Below are 22,013 nucleotides of genomic sequence, written 5' to 3'. Positions count from 1 at the left end.
TGTGTCTATATATATATATATATATATATATTCACTTATACATAAAATTTATGTTTATTATACATTCCTACTTGGATGCATGTACACGTATAGAAATTTGTAAATATGAATATATGATACACAAATGCAAACATGTACAATGCCATCATGTTGATTTGACTATCTCCGAGCCCAAATCAAGTGTCATTCTAGGCCTGCCCGTCCTTTTTATGTGCATTTGCTGTCTAGCCCACGGATTATTTGAAGTCAGCCAAAGAATTCTTAGGATTGCCAAAAAATTTAAGTTCGGCAGCATTACATCAAATATTTTGGGGGAAGTGTATGAAACATTTGGAAAAAAACAAAGTGGTACCTGAATGCACATATGGAGTTCGGACAAATTTTCACCCGAAGTCGAGCAAGAACCTAAGAGGATTGAAAGGGATCATCCTTGAACAAGAAAATTACATCGTAATTTGAATTTCGATGAAACAATACATCAATGAGAAGTTATTTTAATAAGTTTATAATTTTTTTTTGTTTTTTTATTTTCTACATTATAGAATAGAGGTAAGGGGTAGGGGGCAAAACCCATTAAAAAAAAAAAGGATTAGAATCAATATATTGATTTTTTTTTTCACAATTATTTTGAACCATATGCATGCAAAAAATTGATTTTTTTTCACAATTATTTTGAACCGTATGCATGCAAAGGTGCACGTTCGATTCCTCGGAGATACAATTTTGTCATAATCAACCGACTTTATCGAGAAAGGTTAAATTTTTTTAGGCCAAGAGGGAGATCTCGAATCAAATTGTTGGTCTCATGATATATCTCAATATAGAAGATGATAGTAGGGATGTTTATTTGTATATCAATTCTCCAGGTGGATCAGTTATACCGAGAATTGTTATTTATGATACTATGCAATTTGTGTTACCAGATGTACATATAATATGTATGGAATTAGTCACTTCAAGGAGAATTTTCATAAGAAGAAATTGCCAAACGCCTAGCATTCCCTCATGATTGGCGTCAATGAGTTTTTTTTTTTATATGAGAAATAAAAAAAAATATTATCCATTTGCTATATAGAATATGAATCAAATAAAGAATAAGTAATAATAGGATGACACTTCAAGTTTGATATTAACAAATCATTATTTTTTTTTCTAACATGAGGTTTTGTACTGAAATAGTTGTATAAAAGAAGGGTTATTCCCAATTTAATTTGCTATGTAAACCAAGAGTCAATTTCAGCTTCACAAAACATTATTCTTCCTGAAGAGAAGTCACTTTCCTTATTTTCATGTTATGCGAGGAAAGTGTTATCGCTGGAGACCTTTCACGTTAACGCCTCCCGCTCTCTAGATCGCGAACGACGCGCCCGCTCCCGCTCCTGTTTGCGAAGGGTCACGTCTCCTCCTGTGCCGCGAGAACTGCTCACGCTTCTATTTTAGTAAAGGATCGCGTCTCCCGCCCGACTCGAACTGTTCCCGCCTTTTCTATTTTGCGAAGCGAAGCATCCCTTCGCTCCATTCTTTTCGTGATAAAAGAGCGGCCCTCATTCTGATTTTTTAGTTATGTGAAGTAATGGTGTTCTTCGGCTTTCCTCGGGATAGAGGAAGGCTTCCACGGGGCCGTGGAAGAGAAGAAGTGCAAGAGGTAGTTCCTTGCGGCTGAAGGAATAAAAAAGAAGAAGAAGATTGTTCTCTCTAGGCTTCTTCGTGGTGACTTGTGACAGAAGAGAAATTGAGTTTATTTCTCTTGTACGTATTTATTCTTCAGTGTATCTCGGTGTAGAGAGAGAAGAATAGAGAGAGCAACGAAGTAGAAGTGAGAGATTCCTCTTGTAAGTCGAGGTGAACGACTGATGTAAATTCTTCAATTAGTAAAATTCTCTGCAACTCCGTGGACGTAAGCAATTTGTCAAACCACATAAATTTGTGTGTTCCGCTGTGTTACTGTTTTCTGGTGTGAATTTTGCTTCGTCGATCGTTCTCCTATTTGATTTTATTTTATATACCATCACAAGTGATATAGATTGCTAAACAGCAAAACCATCATAGGCACAAGCAATTTTATTTTTGTTATAATTAATAAATAAATCATTTCGCAACAGGTACTTCATGAATTATTGGTGGGGACTCATGCAACCAAAGTTAACTTGTAAGGGTCCTCCTCTCAGCAGTCACGATTCGCCACCCCCTCATCCATCCAATGAAATACATAAATTTTACAAAAATCAGGGGCCTTTCCGTGATACAATTTAAATAAATAATTATATATATTTTTTAATTATTTGTCCCGAAGGACAGACCCTAATTGGAGGTTAAAAATGTTAGCAGGTATGACACCCTGTTCACAGTTTAATTTATTTAAAATGTTACTATTTATAGTAATTTGAATCCCACCCCACCCTAAATATTTCCTTTTATTATCCTATGCTGTGGTATCTGAAGGTTTTGAATATATAAATCATGGCAGAGATGAGGGAGTGATGAGTTCCTCGCTGTCATAAATATTATTGCTTATTTATTTATTTCCCCATTTCTCGATTTAAACAAAGGCCCGCTTTTTTATATAAATGCCCCTCTCGCTTCTTTAATGCCTCTATCTAGAGCCGACTGGAGAGGAGTGTGATGGAGTGTTGCGGCTGCAACAGAAAAGGGCAGATTTGAAGAGGAGATTGAAGAAGAAGAAGAAGTAGAGTGAGTGAGTCTTTGTTTATATTTTTTGCTTTTTCAAAAAAATGTTTTTTCTTTGTTTATTTCTTTAATCGGTGTACGGAAGTTGTTGTAAGCGCAGCGAGAACTGATTCTTTGTCCATTTTTTTGAAAAAAAAAAAATTGATTTTTGTTTAGGTTTTCTTGTTTAAAAACCTCATCTTTGATGTGGGTGTTGGTTTGTTGGGTTAGGTTTCTGTTGGTGCTTGAAGAGCTTTGTTTTCTTTTATTTTATGTTTTTACAGGCAAATGAGATTTTTTTTAGCATTTTAGTTTTAAATGAAATGATTTTTTCTTTCTAGTTTTGGTACTTATTCAGTTATCTATATCTTTTTTATTTTTTTTTCTTTTTGTTTTGCATGATAAATCTTCTGTAATTTTGTTCAAACTTTTCTAAGCATCTTTGTCTTTCACAAAAGGCATTTTCAGAGTGAGTAATCAGTGGCAATGGAGATAGAAAACTACACACATCGAGTTCTGCAAAGAATTCATAAAATAGAACCAGAAACTGCAACAAAAATTGTCGGCTATCTTTTATTGCAGCGCAGTAGTGAAGAAATAATGGAATACGCCATGGGAGATGAAGAACAGATACATTCCCTTATTGCTGAGGCAAAGTCTTATCTCATCTCATCACTCAAACTCAACTCCTCTGAACATCGGCATCCATTTATCTCCCATTACCTTACTGTTCACCGACCATGCCCATCTCCTTCAAGCTTTGGCGTGCCAGCCCCTCTTCATCTACCATCAAATCACCAACCCTTTATTCAGAAAATGGACCATTTTTCTCATAACAATGAAGTTTGGGGGATGGAAGACCAGTTGCAGCCCTCCAGCCCAATAAGTTTTGATCTACAAGGCAATTTCTATCATTCCGATGCTGGTTTCGGCGCAAGAAACCGGCCACAGTTGAGCTGCCATTACTTCTACCAAGGTTACTGTAAACATGGACAAAGCTGCAAGTTTTCCCATGGTGCCAATCCAGATATGTTCAATCAAATGTCTGGATTTGGCTTGAATGAGTTAACCATAGAAGACAATATCTTCTCTCCGGGCTGTCTTGAGAAGCTTGAGATGGAGATTGCCGGAATATTGAAAGAGAGGAGGGGTTTACCGGTTACTATAGCCTCATTGCCTTTGTTGTATCAAGAGATGTATGGGAAAGCTCTTCAGGCTGAGGGTTATCTCACTGAAAGCCAAAGGCATGGAAAAGCTGGTTTTAGCTTGACAAAGTTGCTTGCACAATTGAGGAACATTAGGCTTATGGATAGGTATGTTTGTGTTTGGATAGTTGGTTTGATTTGTATGAGTTGTTGTTTCGGAATTCATCGTTCAATATTCGTGTTTTTAGGCCTCATGGGCAGCATTTTGTGGTACTGGCTGAGGATGCTCCGAAATACATGGAATTTATTAGTGAAAGAAATGACCATGGAGCTTCTAGTTCTCATCAGATTTATCTAACTTTCCCTGCTGAAAGTAGTTTTACTGATGCTGATGTTCAGAATTATTTCAAGTAATGATTTCTTTTGATTTGTTTCTTCAATCATGGGTTCTTTTGCTTCTGTGGAAATAGGAATATTTGCATACATAGCCCACAATTGTTTTGTATTTACATATCTGAAACCTTAACTTTCATATTACCACAGCACTCAAATTTTATATATTACTTCAATAATGGCACTATTACCCCCTTTTAAAAATTGAAATACACATTTTCATGCATCGGGTTAAAGCGCCAAAGCGATATATCCTCGGTTTAAAGTGCCAAAGCGATATATATCTGTAAAGTATGAAAGCTTTGGTGTGAGATATGTAAAATATGTAAATTCCCTTGAAAATATTAATTTTTAATTTGATTTTGTCATGGTATATTGATATACTACTTTTTTTTTTGTTCATTTAGCCAATTTGGTCCTGTTCATGATGTGAGGATTCCGCGGTCCCTTGAAAATATTAATTTGTAATTTGATTTTGTCATGGTATATTGATATAGTACTATTTTTTTTTTGTTGATTTAGTCAATTTGGTCCTGTTCATGATGTGAGGATTCCGCGGCAGGAGAAAAGGATGTTTGGTTTTGTGAGCTTCTACCGTCCTCAGACCGTGAGGCAAATTTTAGCAATGGGTCATCCCCATATTATTTGTGGTGCTCGTGTTCTTGTCAAGCCCTACAAGGAAAAATCAAGATTGGTTGAGAGGTACCACTCAAATTAAGAACATTTTTTTATCTTAGTCCGTCTTGGATTAAATTTTTTTGGGGCATTTACATACATAGCACTCGATTCTTAGGATTTATGTATCGCACACCAAAAACTACCATATTTGCATGCACAACACTCAATTCTTTCTTATCACACCAAAAATAGCACTAATTATCACATTTAAATAGTAAAATCCACCTTTTCATGCATAGGTAAAGTGATGTGCGTGTAAATATGGAAGTTTAGCTGTGAGATACATAAATCCATAAGAATTATGTGCTGCATATGTAAATTTTCGAACTTTTTTATATTTTATATATTACTTTTATAAGATATGAACAATTTAGATGGAGCTCACTTTGATATATTTGTAAGTGTTAGAAGGCAAAATATTAGATCTTTATTCAATTTTCTTTCTAGTACATGCAGATATGTGTCTACGTATAAGCAAGAGATGTTGTAATATTTTTTAGGAGCATTTACATACATACTATACCACTCAATTTCTATGTATTTACATCTCGAACGCCTAAAGCTTATTTTTTACACATCTACCATCCAAAATCTTTCATATTAAACTTTCTTCGAATATACCATCCAATGTATATAACTTTTAAAAAGTGAAACAGACCTTTTTCTTACATAATGTGGCATATATGTAAGAATTGAAGTTTAGGTGTTAGATGTGTAAATACGTAGGAATGAAGTGGTATGTGTGTAAATTTTTCATATATATTTTTTTTAAAGGTATCAGTTGACTAATAAACATCTTACATTTGCTAATAAAATGACATCAAATGGCAGATGTCAGTGTGCTAAATGACCCCTCTGGATTTTATTCATATTTTTTGCTCTAGAAAATCTGATAGCATTTTTCTTGTTACCAAATGTTTTGCAGGAAATATGCAGAGAAGTTGGATTCTCAGATGTGTCTCTCTCCTCTTTCTTTTGACATGGACAATGGTCTAAGCTCTAGTATGTCCAAAAACTATATTATTTATTTGCTATTATTATTATTATTATTATTTGGGTTTATTTGCATATATTCCACCCAATTCTTATATATTTACATATCAAACTTCTAAATTTTGCTATTTATACTTACACCACCCAAATACTTCATATTACATAATAAAATACCCCCATTTTAACTCTTAAAAAGTGCAATACACCTTTACATGCATAGGTAAGTTGATATGCATGTAAAAATTGAAGTTTTGGTGTTACATCTGCAAATACATAAGAAATGAGTGGTTTATATGCAAATCTTCCTTTTTAATATTTATTTTTATGTTTATAATTTACAGCACTAACAATGCAAATTATTTCTTAGCCCTTCATTCATCTTTAGGACAAAGAGCATGTGATACTTCTCAGTTATCTATGAAGCAGCAGATTGAAGACTTAGATCCAACCTTTGATCTGAAGAGAAGACAAATGCCTGTTGCTGCACATCCTTTCATGGGGTATGGGTTGGAGGACTCCAAGTTTCTAGAAGGTCTCTTAAATTTATCATTTTATTTTTATTTTTTTTAAAGTTTATATAAGTTATTTGAAGTTGATAATTTGCTCATCAGATTGATGAACTCTTGATTTTCATAGCAGCGCAGGTCAGCTCATTGAACATTGCATCATCTAAAAGTTCAGATGATGATAATACTTGTCAGACAGGCAGCAGTTGCAGTGATGTGGATAGGTAATAAATCTAGATTTTATGATTCATTATATGAAGAAATATGCTTGGATTAGCATATAAATCAAGGTTTTGTTTGGGGAAAGTTTATCGCTGTTTTGCTTTTTAGACCTCTGACATTTGTCTATTTAGCTATTTTGGCTTTTGTGCTGTTTTTTAGAAATTTTTGGTGTTGAAAAGTAGAATTTACCAGTCTGATTTTTATAGAAAGGAAAAATTTTGGCATGGCTGTAAAAACTTTTAATAAAGTTGCTTTCCCCATCATAGCTCAGTTATTTAATATAAATAAGAGAAATTTACATACATACCGCACAATTCTTATGTATTTTCACATCCAACACCCAAAGTTTGATATTCACACTTATAACATATTGGAGTCGGAAACTTACATGAAAATGCATATTTCACCTTCAAAAAGACATTGATTGTGATATTTTTGATGTGATGTTAAAAATTTGAGTGATATGCATGTAAATATGAATGTTTAGGTGTTAGATATATAAATACATGGATTGCAGCCGCCCCAAACAAACGTTATGTTAAATAGCTCAATGTATGATAATTGAATTTCATAAGACACCAATATGATTTTGTCATTTTACAAAAAGTTCTTTATTTGTTCTCTCTAAAAGATCTATTTTTTAACTTGCAGACTCCAGATTCAGTTGCCAGACAGCCCTTTTGCGTCTCCTAGATTCGGATCGAACAGTCTTTACACAGTAATATAGAGAAGAAAGTGGACAGTAGGGTAGCTTATAGAGGTACAGTTTCTTTGAGAGTTCTATAGCCCGCAATTATAATATCAGAAAGTTCATAATCTTTACAGGTTTTTCATGGAAGCCAACAAAGTTTTACACAAATGTTATTTGAATAGAACAAACTTTATACTTGCTTTACATTATTATCACAGTGAAACTCTCATTTTGTTTTGAGAACCTGATAGTTGTATTAACTTTAGTTACAAAGGTGCTATTGGACATTTAGTGGTTGCTAGGAATTACTTGGCTGCTTTGAAAGTTTTCAAAGTAATAGATGCAAGACATGTTTCCTCTCTCTCTCTCTCTCTCTCTCTCACTATCTTTTATATATATGTATGTGTGTGTGTGTATGGATTAGAGTCCGACTTTATTGCAAATGTGGTATTTTATGCTGATGGTATTTTATGCCATTATTGAAAGCTGCTGTGATCATTAGAGCTTGTTTCTTCTGCATGATTGGGTCTGTTTTCGTTTTTTTTAAAGGAGTTATCAGTTTGTTCATCATCATATACTTTCCTTTTTCGAAGAAGTCTTTCTTCTAGATCATGTGAATGATCGGGAGAAGAGAGAAACCGAAAAAGTAGGACATACAATAAAGGCGGAAAAAGAAAAGAAAGAACGTGAAGAATCAATCGTGCAACAACCTCGCTAGAATATGTCAAGCTCATACATTCGAACAAGATTCAATCGAAATAACTTGTGTCAAATATCTGCGAAAGAATATCTACGAAAGCTACCCGCAATCAGAGATTCAAGTGTGTTTGTCTGTTATGGGGTTCAAAGTGCTTCCAAGAGGATGTATCTCAATTGGTTAATTACATCTTGGAGGTTGCTCAAGAATACTCTTGATATAAGGTGCTTTGCTTACATTTAAAGTGATAACTAGGACATGACTATCAAAGGACAGTTATTTCACAGGGGAATGCTCCGATGCTTTCAAAGTTCCCGTTGAGCCACGGAGAGTGAGTCTTTCACGGTCTCACATGGGTAACAGACTCATCGACATATGGACCATGCGACATAAGAAACTCTCTTTGTCACAAAGAGTTTCCATCGAATCTCCAAGTACTGGCCTCCGCTCCCTATGGGTGATGAAGCTCTCCCTCTATTTTCTCTGTCCGAGACGGTGGTCGAGAAAGAAAATGCGAGAGGAAGCAAAATGAAGAAAAATGGAGAGACGGAGTAAGAAGAAGAAGAATGGAGTAGCTCTCTGAGAACTCTCCAAAAACTCTGCAAACAGATTTGTGATCGTTCCTCAAGCTCTCTGCCTCTCCCTCTGTTTCTCGAACCAAGACAGTGATCGAAAAAGAAAATGTGAGAGGAGGAAGAAGAAAGAAACAAAGAAGAAGAAGAAGAAGAATGCCGGTGAAGTTAGCGCCTCCCCGAAACTTTCAAAGGCTCTCTGTGATCACTCGTGGTTCTACTAAGTGAAACCAGTGCAGGAAGGATACTCACAGATTTTCAAATGACCACTTGCCTCTTTTGGCAAGCGCCCAGGTTAACTCAGAGGCCATTTTCGGTTTAGGATCGGTCCAACAACTTATCCCAGTGGTTGGAAGGCGTTCTGACGAAAGAGTAGGTACAAGGCAATGAAATAGGCTGATTATCCTTTGCGTTGCCACACGACAAATGGGGTGTGGCCACCCTTGGGCATGGCCATGCCTAGTCTACTTGGGGCTATTTCCTGTTTTTTGGTAATTCTGGTCACGTGGCAAAACCCAAAGGCCCTTCTTAAGTGAAAATGACGTTTCAGACACATTCGCGTTGTTCGTTTCGTCATCTGGAGTTATCTAAAGGATAACTCGTTATGACTAAACCAATTTAGGGCTTGATTAATGATTAGTTAGCGTTGCGCCGAACAAAACTTGTCTGATCGAGGCCGTCCCATCAATGTAATGTCGAATGTCCCTCTCCTCATCGACAACCAAAGCCTAGTAGAACGAACTTGGCCACACGTCAGGGATTGAAGACGGGATGTTTTGCAGCTTGGGGAGTCCTATTTGCGTGAAGCATACCTTAAAGTTGTTCTTGCGGACATCCTATACACGTGACATAAAAAATTGACACCAATAAGACCATAAATATTTATAAGCCGTCCTTATGCTACTAATTCTGCTTCAATTGTATCTGTTGTAATTGATGTCATTGATTGTTTTATTTAAAATTTCATGCCAATGATAATATAGCCAAGTAATTTTTCTCAATAATTTTTTAGGGAAATTTGCATTAGTAGCACAGAATTATTATATATCCACATATCTCACTCTTATATTTGATATATACATGACATTTTGGTGCTTCAAACATATACATAAAAAAATATATTTCACTTTTAAAAAATAATAATGATGTTATTTTTGACGTGATGTGATATTAAATATTTGTGTGATGTGTGTGTAAATATGAAAGTTTAGGTTTGAGATGTGTAAATACATAAGAATTGTGTGCTATGTATGTAAATGCCACTATTTTTTTATAGTTTGTTTCTTTTTAAGAGATAATATGCTGCGTTCCTTTCTTTTGTTGGGAAAAAACTTGCATATACATAGCGATGTGTACGTCAGTAACCTATTATAGGAGGGTATTGGGGGATTATATCTGCGTTATACCCCCTGTAACCTCTCTGTAACCTATAAATATATGAAAACAGAAGCGCAGAACCAACTAGAAGGTACAAATAGGTTATAGGGGATATAACATGGTTATAACCTCCCAATTCCTTCCTTCTAATCTATTTATAGGTTACTGAGGTGAGCAAATTTTTTTCCTTTTGTTGGGCGTATCAGCTTGCTGCTTTAGGTTTGCTGTAATTTCCAATTATTTTTTACTGTTGGTTTGAAAAGTTTTATTTTTAATATTCTCTGGTGAAGTAACCGAAGGTAAATAAGTGAAGTATATACATAAACAAAGTTAAAGGGCATTTAATTATCAACAAAATAGGACTTAAATAATTTACATTATTGACCTCGGAATGGAAATCAAATCATTTGCATTATTGTTTTCCTAAAGTTTCAAAATCAAATGGTTGACAATTGGGAATTCTTCTTTTCACATATCGTTTTATTAATCTATATATATATATATATATATATATATACGGGTTGTAGATATGTAAATATCAAAAGAATTGAGGGATATGTATGTAAATATTCACATTTCAGAATGTAACAGCTGTATGAAATTAGATTCGGCCTCTGTTTAAGAAAAGAAGTTAACTTTCACAATAAATTTTAAAAAATTTACACATAACATTCATCTTTATAAATAATTACAACTGTGCCCAAATTCCGTAAAGAGCATGTATAATGAATGCTTACATGATAATTATTTTTTGGGGCAATTACATATATACCATTTATGTATTTACATATCCCTGAACCTAAATTTTACCTCTCACAATTATACCATCAAAGTCCTTTCATATCACATAAAAAAATATTACTATTTTAACTTAAATGATTTTTTTCATACATAAATGAGGTGACATAGGTAGGGCTGTTAAAACGGTTCGTTATTCTCGAACAACTCGTATTTGGCTCGTTATTCGCAAAGTTAACGAGCCGAACACGAACAATACTAACAAATATTTGTTCGTTCGTATTCGTCTCGTTTTGACTCGAAATACTATTAATTAATTATTTTTATATATATCTTTGATGAATAATATTTTTAAAAAATTTAATTGACTCAAAGGCTTCAAAAATTTATAATCAATTAAAAGTATTAATGAAGAAAATATAATAAAAAAATATTAAATTAGATTCAAATGATGTTTTAAATCTTGCCCTAATTCGTAACATCTTATGACTACGTGATTAGGGTTGTCAAAACGAGTCTTTATTCGTGAACGACTCGTGTTCGGCCCCCTAAACAAACCAGCCATGAGCCGAATACGGACACACTTTTTGAGCTAATATCAAATCAAAATAATTTTTTGTCAAATTTATGTGAAAGAATGCCTATAAAAGCTGCACACAACCAGAGATTTATATGTGTTTGTTTGCTCTGAGGTCCAAATTGCTCCTAAAGGGATGTTTCTTATTTGATTAATTACATCTTAGGTGTTATATATAAAAATCTTTCCTTATTATTATTATTTAATTTTGTTGCATAACATCAACAGCAAATTAAATAACATCATGGCAGAAACTCACTCAATTGTCGGAAACCTTTATAGTAAAAATCGCTTGAAATGCAGCAGCTGTCACGCAGATTCTGCTTTTCTAAAAGCAGGTTTCAGACATAATAACACAAAAGCTAGAGGAAAAATATTCCCAAACATCCCACGTGAAGCTTTAGCATTCCCACCATGAAAAAGAAGCTTTAATTGGTTGCGTTTGGCTTTATCGTTTGGGGCATGAAAGGCTGAGAGAAGGCAATGTGTCTTCTCCAAGTGGGTTTGCCACTTGATCTTCTTCTTTTTCTTTATTTTTGTTTTTATTTATTTATTTATTTTTTAATGACGAGTATTTAATTATAATATATATATATTAAAAGAATTGGACAGAAGTTGTTACAAACCTCCAACAAATCATAATGTGTCTAACAATTTGAGTACCACCTATTAAAAGAATTGGACAGAGGTTGTTACACAAACCTCCAGCAAATCATAATGTGTCTAACAATTTGAGTACCACCTTTTAAGGACAATTGCACTAGAGGGGATTCAAACCCAAAACCTGAGGGGTCTTATACCGTGGTAGCCAACCAACATGACGGGATACGCGACACAGTATTTACTCATAATATGAACACATAATATGTGGCCCATTTTATTTCTAATCAATGTAAATTTTTTTAAAATCAGACGAATAAATGAACAAGCTTGAACATTGATCATTATAAAATGCTCATTAAATGCGACTTAATTACTTATTATTTTATTAATGCTCTGTTATTATACCAATTTTTTTTAATAATTTATGCACTTTAAAATGTTTAAATATTATTCTATATAAAAAATTGAAACATAGATAATAAATAAGTGTTGTTTGTATACATACCCGAAGTATTGCTATTTATAAATCTAACATCCTCTTTCATTCATTTTTCAAATGCTTACTAAAACATCAAAATTCATGATTAAATCCGAACCTATACTTTTTATTTTTATCAAATTCTCAATTGTTTGAATGTGAAATGCATAAATACATCGATTCGGTAATTCGAAATTATCGCATGCGTGTTAGAATTTGTAAATAGCAATGTTATGTACGTAATCATCCTAAAAAAAAATAGCTATTTATGTCAGCTAATATATGCATGAAAAGATGTATTTCACTTTTTAAAAGTTAAAAATAGTGATATATTTTATATGAAAAATTTTGATGACAAAAATGTAAGAAAATAAAATTTCTTCGTTAGATATGTAAATATGTAATATTTTGGTGATATGTATGTACATGCCGCCTATATCATACATTTAATCAATTAAGCTAGATTTAAAATTCATTATGTTTATGTGTTTGAACTTAAAAAAAAAGATTAATAATCAAATCATACATAAAAATATTAACATCATGTCATTTTCAATCTAAATTCAAACACGATTAAAAAATAAATAAGATTCGAACAAAATAGTACCCGACTCAGGAGCGAACCGTCATGGATTACCATATTAAGTAGAACATAGAGAAGAGATTGTTAGGCTCCACTCCCATGTGAGGTGCAATTTCAATTTTTAGCACTCATTATAGACCTCTAGTCATTGTGGGACCTTTGATCATGATTGAATGGCCCATATTATGAGAATCATGTATAGTGACCACAAATCACTATTACAATTAGAAGAGGTCATCATCAACATAATACATTATAGCACTTAAGTTATAGTCTTTTTTTGTTATAATTGATTAGGTATATTAATCTCAATGAATGGTTTGCTTGCTTTTGAAAGGGGTTTCGAAATCGACCCGATCCACAGCCGACTCAAAAAAAATTGGGTTCGAGTTGGCCTTATCATTATTTGTGTAAGGTTTGGATCAAAATTGTTGATGCACTTATAATTTTTGTATAATTCATTTCTCAAGAGCCAGGCTAGGACGAAATTCATGCCTTTTTATAATCCTCACATCATCTCGGTAGCATATAAGTGAGTCTCAAGAGGGATTGAGCCCAGCTGTCGTCGATCTGCCACCTCAGGGATGAAAGATGAAAGGCAGCGCGTCATATGCACTTGAGAAAACCCAAATTGTCGAGCTGCTCTGTTAGAAGAGTGAGCATTGTAATGTGTTTATGTAGCGATTGGACAAAAAAGCTAGACAGTGGCACAATTAGTTCAAATTCTTCTAGAAGCGAATGCTTGGTTGACCCAAAACTCGATTATTTTTCAAATTTGAGTTGTTTTAGCTAAACTGGTAATGTTTGAGATGATTAGCTTGTATTGGTAAAAGTAAGATTGCAGTAAAAAAAAATAGGCTCGACAAGTCAGGTTTGGGTTAGGCCAGTTTGGGCGAGGCGAGTTTGGATCAAATATTTTGACGTATATGGTATAAACAAGTTAGGTTCGAGAAAAGTTTTGTTTGGGTTCGATCAACTTTGGGTCAAACTCAAATCTAATTCATACATTGAGAGTGACACCACTGCTACTTAACACTTTGGGTCTTGGGAGAGAGGTATTTTGTGGATCAACAAGAAGAAAATGGAAGATTTACATGAAACTACTAAATTCCCGTGTATTTACATATATACCTAGCACCCAAACTTTAATTTTTACACATATTTAACACCTTACCTATGCATAAAATTGTATATTTCGCTTTTTAAGTGTTAAAATATTGTGATATGAAAGCTTTGGCTGGTATAAATGTAAGAAAGCAAAATTTGGATGTTAGATATGTAAATACATAGGAAAATATTTGAATAACTCATAAAGGTCATTAGTTAGGAAGTAAGGCATCCGTATAAAGAGGAAATTGGAGTTGATTATTTTTCTCCAAATTTTATTTTTCATTTATAGTTTTACTAACAAAGAATAATTGTTGATTAAAATTAATTTATTTTTAGAATAATTTAATCAATTTTCGAGATTTCAAGAGAATAAATAATATGTAAATGTCTTGCAAGTAATCTAAATTTTAAATCTACTTCATTAATCATGAATATTAAATAAATTATAAATATTATTAACTATATATTTTAGAATGACAGTAATGTTTTGGATCATATATATATATATATATTTATAGAAGGTTTAGCATTCCATGTAAATAAAAATCAATTTTTTAAAATATTTTAGTAAAACTTAAAAGTTAATGGGAAATTTTAGAGGAATTAAATTAATGTGTCATACTTTAAAATTATGGGAGAGGGTAATTGAACATATGATATCATGTTGCTTGTACTGTTATTTAACATATGTTCGCTAAAGTTATAATTTCTTGTATTGACACTGTGATAGATGCTACACATGATAGTTTGACATGTTTTATTTATTTACATAGAATACATATTTATTGAAAATTGTGGTAGATTTTGAGTAGCATAATGAGCTGTAGTTGCTCACCCCTGTTTTACTCACATGAGCTGTTTCAGGGAAAGGTAAGACTCGGGTTGAGTAAAAGTTTTTCGTATTACTTGTGTGAGTCTGATTTTAGGTATGTCAGTATCTTTGATCTTTATATTTTACAATCATGATGATGTTTCGTTTTGTTTGTTGATTGTGTGAAACTTGAAGGAAAATAAATAGATAAATTCATTCCAAATATAGCTTGGGTAATAATTTATTTATTATGATTTAACCCGCCTCGATATGATGGGTTACATCGAGTTAAGTTGTGACAAGTAAGTTGTTGATACAACTTATATTCAAGTCATTAAAAAAATGCATGCTAGAGCAGTTGATTGTGTTTGAACAGGAGGATTGACAAAGTATTTTCCTATTTTAGTGGATTACATTAGGGATCGGTTTTAAGCCAATATCTTTTGCTTTAGTTGTTGCTACTCTCACTGGACATTTATAGGAAGATGTACTTTAATGTATGCTTTTCAATAATGATATCCTTCTTTTGGATAAGTTTAGATAAATAATTCATGAAAAACTTCAATAATAGGGGTCTGCAATGCGTCTAAAGATCTTCGTTTGAGTTTATCTAAAACTGATTACATGAAACATAATTTTAGTAGTAGTAGCTATAGTCGCAAAGTTGTAACTATGGGTGATGAAATCATTAAAAGGTGTGATTGTTTTAGTTATCTCGGGCCTATGATTCAAAGTGATAGTGATAAATGTAGGGATGTTATTAGTATAATTCAAGTTAGTTGGTGGAAGCGGAGGAATGTATAAGCCTATTGTGTGATAGAAAAGTATCGTTTATACTGAAATGAAAATATTATAAGATGGTGGCGAGACCTACAATGCACTTGAATGTTGGCCTTTAAAAGAGAAGTATAAAATAAAGTTAAGTGTTGCGAATATAAGATTTGTGTAGCTCCAGTAGCCTATAAAATTAAAGATAGTTGTCTTAGAAAGTTTGGTCACATGAAATGCAATTCATCTTGTTAGGAGAGTAGATATCTTAGATTTGGCTTATGTTAAGAAAGACAAAGGTAGACCAAAAAAAATTGGGACATGTTCTATAAAAATGATTTTAATTTTTAAAATAAATGAACCCAATGGAGAAAAAACCCCCCACTTTGCCAAGATAAGAAGGAGAAAAGATAAGTTGTGTAAAAAAAATGTCTAGAGATTTATTAAGCAATCACTCAATAAGGAAATATTTTTCAACACCTTCCTAAAGTTCTAATATATTTGTTGTATACATCTCATACATTTATCCCAATGCAATTAATTATATTTTTTGGTCCGGACGTAGGCATGATAATTAACAAAAAAAAATTTGAACTGTTGTGATGTAAGCCCCGTTCTGTAACCCATAAAGGGCCTAAGTGAATAACTGTCATAACGGCCAAAGTATCTTCGGAATCAAACTATCATGGGCTCCACACGCGTCTTCACCTCAAGTTGATTCAAGATTTTAATGTATTCCTACACATACATTTCTGTATAAATGGCCCGGGGACTTTCCACAGCCCAATGGGCCGAAGCACTTCATCAAACAGCTCGTGCGTGCGTGCGTATTTTCTCCACGACTAAATAAAGTTATTCAACTTTAAGTTATTAATGATGTGGTACTAAATATTGAATGCAATTATCGGTTCACTGCGCGCAATAAATTATAGAATAGAGGATTTGCATGCGTATCCCAAATAAATTAAGCTTTCATAATTCTGGAGATCTTATCCTTTAATAATATAATTTTTATATTTTTTATCAGCATATTTTTATAAATTTTATATAAAGCATAAGAAAAAAAAAAATCAAATCATCAATATTCAGCATTGTTCTTACTGAGATGTAACAATCCAGAAGAGAAAAATATGATCGTGGTAAATCCATTGTATGGAGATCACGTGGTCCATCAAATCATACGAACCAAATCAATTAGGCCAAAACAGACCAAGCAGGAAGGCAAGTAGAAAGGCGACCGAGCGATCTAAGCGTAAGGCATTCGACCAGAAATAAGACAACAGAACATATGAACTGTCCCCCCTAGGAAAACCGACTCGATGCGGTGGCATATCTCATAGTAGAGCCGACGCATTTGAAGAGCAAATTTCACAAAGCATCCTCAGCCATCCAACCAAGATTTTTTAGACTCATTGCCAAAGATTGAAGATGATCGATCAGCTAACAGAACAATACTTAATTATGTTACTACGTTATTTAGACTAAAGAAATGAAATAATTTAAATTAGGTATAATTCCCTTATTGCACATTGTTCTAAGCTTCATAAACTAATTTATCTAATTTCGTTCATATAGATAGACATCGTGAATTGTGCAATTAACCATATTAAGTTTCTATTTCCTGGACCAAAAACATCTTAATTTCTGGATATATATATTCTAAAAAGTATTTATAAATAAATACATAAATATAGCATTAAAATACTGCATTTAAATTTTATGTATATATATATATATATTATAAATTTTTTTATTTAAAATAAATTTGAAGGTATTATCTTTTACATATCTTAATCTACTTAAAATTTTTTTAGACCGACATTTAAAAAAAAAATGGGCTTTTACATATACACCACTCCTTTTTTATGTATTTACATTTCTAATATTAAAATTTAATTTTTACAATTCTATCTTCTAAAATGTTTATATCACTTAAAAAATATTATTAATCAATAAATAAATAATATAGCTTTGACCAGCAGAACCGTCGAACGAATCCCCGTGAAGGCCCTGCATCTCCGTTTCGCGTCGGTTAGGGATACCCGATCCCCTATTATAGCCGGTTGAACCGGTCAGCAATCTCACTTCTCATCGGCCGCCTTGGAATTAGACCGATAACCAATTTTAATTAAAAAAATCATTATTTATGACAAAAAAAATTAACCATTTTCCAATTTTCCGAAACACTGATTAAATTTTGACTTAGCGATTCTCCAACCTCGTCCTCCGGTGATGCGCCGCAGTGGGCGGAGATGGTGAGCTTCTATTTTTTCTTTTAATTTTTTTTTTAATTATTTCGTTGTCATCATTTGATTTCATTTTAGGGTTTTCTTATTGTTCATGTGATTGCAGTTCTTTGTTGGAAGACAGATTAAAGTTCTTGTCGATTCTTTTTCTGTCATTCTTGAAAAGCTCTGTAAACACTTTCGCTCTCACTTTGATCCAAAATGAAATGCAGTAGCTGTTTGTTCTGATTGGCGCTGAGGGTTTTATGATGAGAAAATAGACTCGATCGATTTGAATCTTCATGTCCCTCCGTTTCTTTTTTTAACTAAGAACAGTTTCTTGTTGACAATGGCTGAGATTAAAGCATCTAAAATGGATTTGTCAGAACTTGCTAAAATCGTGGTTGATCGCATACAGAAGCTTGATCCAGACAATGTTAGCAAAATTATGGGGTTTATTTTGTTGAAAGAGCCATGCGAGCAAGAACCATGCGAGCAGGAGATGATGAAGCTAGCATTTGGCCCCGAAGATGTATTACTCTCCAAAATTGATGAAGCTAAGACGATATTAGGATTCTTATCCCAAAATAACTTTTCAGTTTCTTCTCAAAACCATTCTCTGCAAAACTTAGGGTTTACTCCGCAAACCTATCCTGATTCAATCGGAGAAGATTACTCTTTTTCTGTGCAGTCCCAACTCTTCAATTTGGAGGAGAAAATGGAGCCATCTTCATCTGTGGGTAACCATTACTTCCACCAAGATTCTTCTTTTAATGGCAGCTTGTCTTCAAGCACAAGCAGGAGATCACCAAGCCTTCTCGAATTTCCTATAAAGACCTGTCATTACTTCAATAAGGGATTCTGCAAACACGGTGAAAATTGTAGGTATTTTCATGGCCATTATCAGGCTTTTGGTTCACACTTAAATGAGTTCCAAAGTGAGGAAAATGGGTTCACCCCTGAGTATCTTGAGAAGCTAGAAATGGAGATTGCTGAACTCTTGAAGTCTCATGGAGGGGCACCTGTTTCAATTTCATTGTTACCCATGTTGTATTATAAGAAGTATGGAAGAATTCTTCGAGCTGATGGTTATCTGACAAAGCTACTCTCCTGTTTTAGCAATAGTATTCTCCTGATCAATCGGTAATCTTCATATCACATGCATGTTTGTTGCTTAGCATGACTCTTTGGTTGGCAGAGTTTGTAAGACCCCCAAGGATCACTGGTTCGATCCCGCCTATATGGGGAATGAAATTCTTAGGCACATGAGATTCGTGTCTAATAGCCTTTGGCCAATCTTTTAAAAAAAAAAAATGTAGTGAGATTTTCATACATAGCACGCAACTCTTTTGCATTTACATATCTTACACCCAAACTTTCATATTTACATATATGTAGCATTTTGATGCTTCAAACTTATGCATGAAAATGTGTAATCCACATTTAAAAAGTGATAATAGTGTTGTGTGTGTGAATATGAAAGCTAAGGTGTGAGATATGCAAGTACATGAGAATTGTGTGCTATGTATGGCAATGCCCTTTAAAATTTAGCTATTTACCTTTTGTAATGTTTGTTGAGATTTTATATTTGCATTTTATTCTGGATTACAGGCCTCGTGGGCAGCATTCGATGATTTTAACGGAGGATGCGCCAAAATACCTTGAATGCCTGCATGAGAGGAGCGAACAGGGGTCGACATCTGCCGGCTCTCATCAGATATATCTCACATTTCCAGCGGATAGCACATTTAGTGAGGATGATATTTCCAGTTACTTTAAGTACATGACATTTCTATTTAATTTATAAGAATATGAAAATCGCTTTTGTTAAAGACAATAATATTTTATTCTGATCTTATTCTTGATAGGCAATTTGGCCCTGTTAAGGATGTAAGAATTCCTTGTCAGGAAAAGAGAATGTATGGGTTTGTTCGCTTCCTCTATCCAGAAACAGTGTGTCATATTTTGATGAAGAAAAATGCACATTATATAGGTGGTTCTCGTGTTCTAGTTAAGCCATACAAGGAGAAGTCGAGGATGGTGGACAGGTGAAATTACTTAAAGATTTGGTAAATTATATTCCAAATAATATTCATTCTTATTTAGGTATTGCTCGATCAATTATGCAGGTCATATATTGGGAAGAATAAGCTTTCAATGCATCATCCTTGTCAATATCTTGATCTGGATTCGGAGCTTTTTGGGAGTGAGATCAAAACACAGATTTAGTTTGTCATAGTTCTTGAGAAAAAAAGTATCAAAATAGAGTCAGGGGATCATTTTAATCTTGGAGTCTATAAAAGTGTCAATTTAGTCCCCAGATAGATTTAGTTTGTCATAGTTCTTGAGAAAAAAAGTGTCAAAATAGAGTCAGGGGATCATTTTAATATTGGAGTCTATAAAAGTGTCAATTTAGTCCCCAGATTCTCTTAAGCAAGGTTAAAATAGTTCTCTCTGAGGACTATTTCATCCCTTATTAAAAGAGTCTGGAGACCAATTTGACACCTTTGTAGACTCTGGGACTAAAATAACTCGTATAAATAGTCGAAGGACTGTTTTGATACTTTATTTCTTAATTCTTCATCAAGCATTGATCTTCTTTGCTCTTCATCATTAGTTACAAGGAATGCCCCGATAGCTCAAGGATGATTAAATTGCACCTCGTGGAACAACAAAATATGATAGAATTAGAAAGAAGCCGACTCTCTCGTTTCAATTTAGTACAAGAACACCAACAATCCTACAACAACTATGGTGTTGATGGTGTTGATGGCCTTAAACTCTTAGAAGGTGTAAAACATCTACTTTCTATACTGTTTGTCCTTTTCTGAAGGACAATATTAGAGACAAACGCATATCATTATTTGCTTAGATTCTCATTGAATATTTGAATTGATTTATGTTTTTTTTTTTAGTTGCAGATTCTAATCACTTTGAAGAAGATCATTTGGGCTTTACTCTTGATGTTTCAAACACTGGTTTATCTAGTCATGTCGAAACTAGAAATACAATCAACAATTGCAGTTACAAAGAAAGGTGAGAGGCCAAAATCTGACCCATGTTTTCTACTCCAAGCACATAATCTTTAACTTATTAACTGAAAAATTTTATTTCACAAGCGTTTGGTAGCCTAACAATTCATGGTATTGTCCTCTTCGAGTTAAAAAGACCATTTTTTGCGTCTTTCCTTAACGCAAAAGGGGCATTTACATACATACCACCCAATTCCTATTTACATATCTAATTCCTAAGCTTTAACTTTTACATTTATACACCCCAATTCTTTTTTACCACGAAAAAATACTACCATTTTGAACTTTTAAAAAGTGATTCACCTTTTCATGCATAGTTAGGATGGCATGTATGTAAAAATTGAAGTTTAGATATTAGATATGTAAATACATAAGAATTGATTGGTATGTATGTAAATCCTCCAATAATAATAATAATAATAATAATAATAATAATAATAATCCATAATCTTGTTTCCTTCTGTTGCAGTGGTTACTTTGAGCTCCCTGAAAATCCATTTGGATCTCCACCATCGGTTGGAAGCAGCTTTATACACTGATATAGAGATTCAGAGAAGCAAATGTGATGGAAAATGAAGGACTAGAAGAAAAAAAAAATAATTAAATTTTTTTCCGCCCTCTTCTTCTATTTCACTGATCTATATTTCTTAACAAACCACCTTTATACTAGAGAATAAAAAAAGCAATGTGATAAAATTGCACAATGATGCTATAGTTTTCTTATAATTACATTTACAAAACATATTGACATCGATCTCACAGAGAATGTTTATAAGAACTTGAGTGCTAAGAAGCTACTTCAATCTTCTCAGTTTAGTGCAGACAAGTCATGTCTATATAAACAACTATAAAGAAACTTTTTATTTTTATTTTTATATAGGTGCTCATGTTTTTGTTTTTAGGGGACTTCTAGTTAAACAATCAGCTTAGAATTAGCCCAAAGTTGTGAATATTTGTTTTATTTTTACATGTTTTTGTTGGGCACTTCTTCATTTATTATATCTTCTCTAAGAATTTAGTTTTGAGAATTTATGGTTAGCGACTTCTGTTTTCTTTAATGAATGGCTGCTGAATTGGATTTGTGTGATGTTACTAGGAGTGGATTTGATGATATTTTTTATTGAATATATATATATATATATATATA

The 22,013-nt window shown here is 33.3% G+C and overlaps 2 protein-coding genes across 6 annotated transcripts; both read left to right on the top strand.

The window, feature by feature from the left end:
- The first annotated feature begins 2,480 nt into the window (after positions 1-2,480).
- On the top strand, positions 2,481-7,691 carry LOC110032692 (zinc finger CCCH domain-containing protein 18-like). Of its 4 annotated transcripts, none has more exons than XM_020736398.1 (8): positions 2,481-2,695; positions 3,126-3,980; positions 4,061-4,222; positions 4,728-4,907; positions 5,809-5,885; positions 6,262-6,408; positions 6,513-6,606; positions 7,256-7,691. In XM_020736398.1, the coding sequence occupies exons 2-8, from the start codon at positions 3,154-3,156 to the stop codon at positions 7,329-7,331; spliced, it is 1,563 nt and encodes a 520-aa protein (XP_020592057.1). In that variant the 5' UTR covers positions 2,481-2,695; positions 3,126-3,153; the 3' UTR covers positions 7,332-7,691. The 4 variants fall into 4 exon arrangements, with proteins under 4 accessions (XP_020592057.1, XP_020592055.1, XP_020592054.1 ...); XM_020736396.1 differs by having other exon boundaries at positions 2,482-2,691; positions 6,244-6,408; positions 7,256-7,690; XM_020736395.1 differs by having other exon boundaries at positions 2,482-2,695; positions 6,244-6,408; positions 7,256-7,690.
- A 10,636-nt stretch (positions 7,692-18,327) lies between these two features.
- Positions 18,328-21,765, top strand: LOC110032688 (zinc finger CCCH domain-containing protein 18-like). Of its 2 annotated transcripts, none has more exons than XM_020736392.1 (7): positions 18,328-18,977; positions 19,446-19,613; positions 19,703-19,882; positions 19,964-20,040; positions 20,452-20,624; positions 20,756-20,870; positions 21,336-21,765. In XM_020736392.1, exons 1-5 carry the CDS (start codon positions 18,337-18,339, stop codon positions 20,481-20,483), a joined length of 1,098 nt encoding a protein of 365 aa, XP_020592051.1. In that variant the 5' UTR covers positions 18,328-18,336; the 3' UTR covers positions 20,484-20,624; positions 20,756-20,870; positions 21,336-21,765. The 2 variants fall into 2 exon arrangements, with proteins under 2 accessions (XP_020592051.1, XP_020592049.1); XM_020736390.1 differs by having other exon boundaries at positions 20,750-20,870.
- Positions 21,766-22,013: the final 248 nt, after the last annotated feature.

Source organism: Phalaenopsis equestris, unplaced genomic scaffold (assembly GCF_001263595.1).
Source record: "Phalaenopsis equestris unplaced genomic scaffold, ASM126359v1 Scaffold001007, whole genome shotgun sequence".
Taxonomy (NCBI): domain Eukaryota; kingdom Viridiplantae; phylum Streptophyta; class Magnoliopsida; order Asparagales; family Orchidaceae; genus Phalaenopsis; species Phalaenopsis equestris.
Note: the sequence above shows the minus strand (reverse complement) of the source record. Positions and strands in the feature narration are given on the sequence as shown.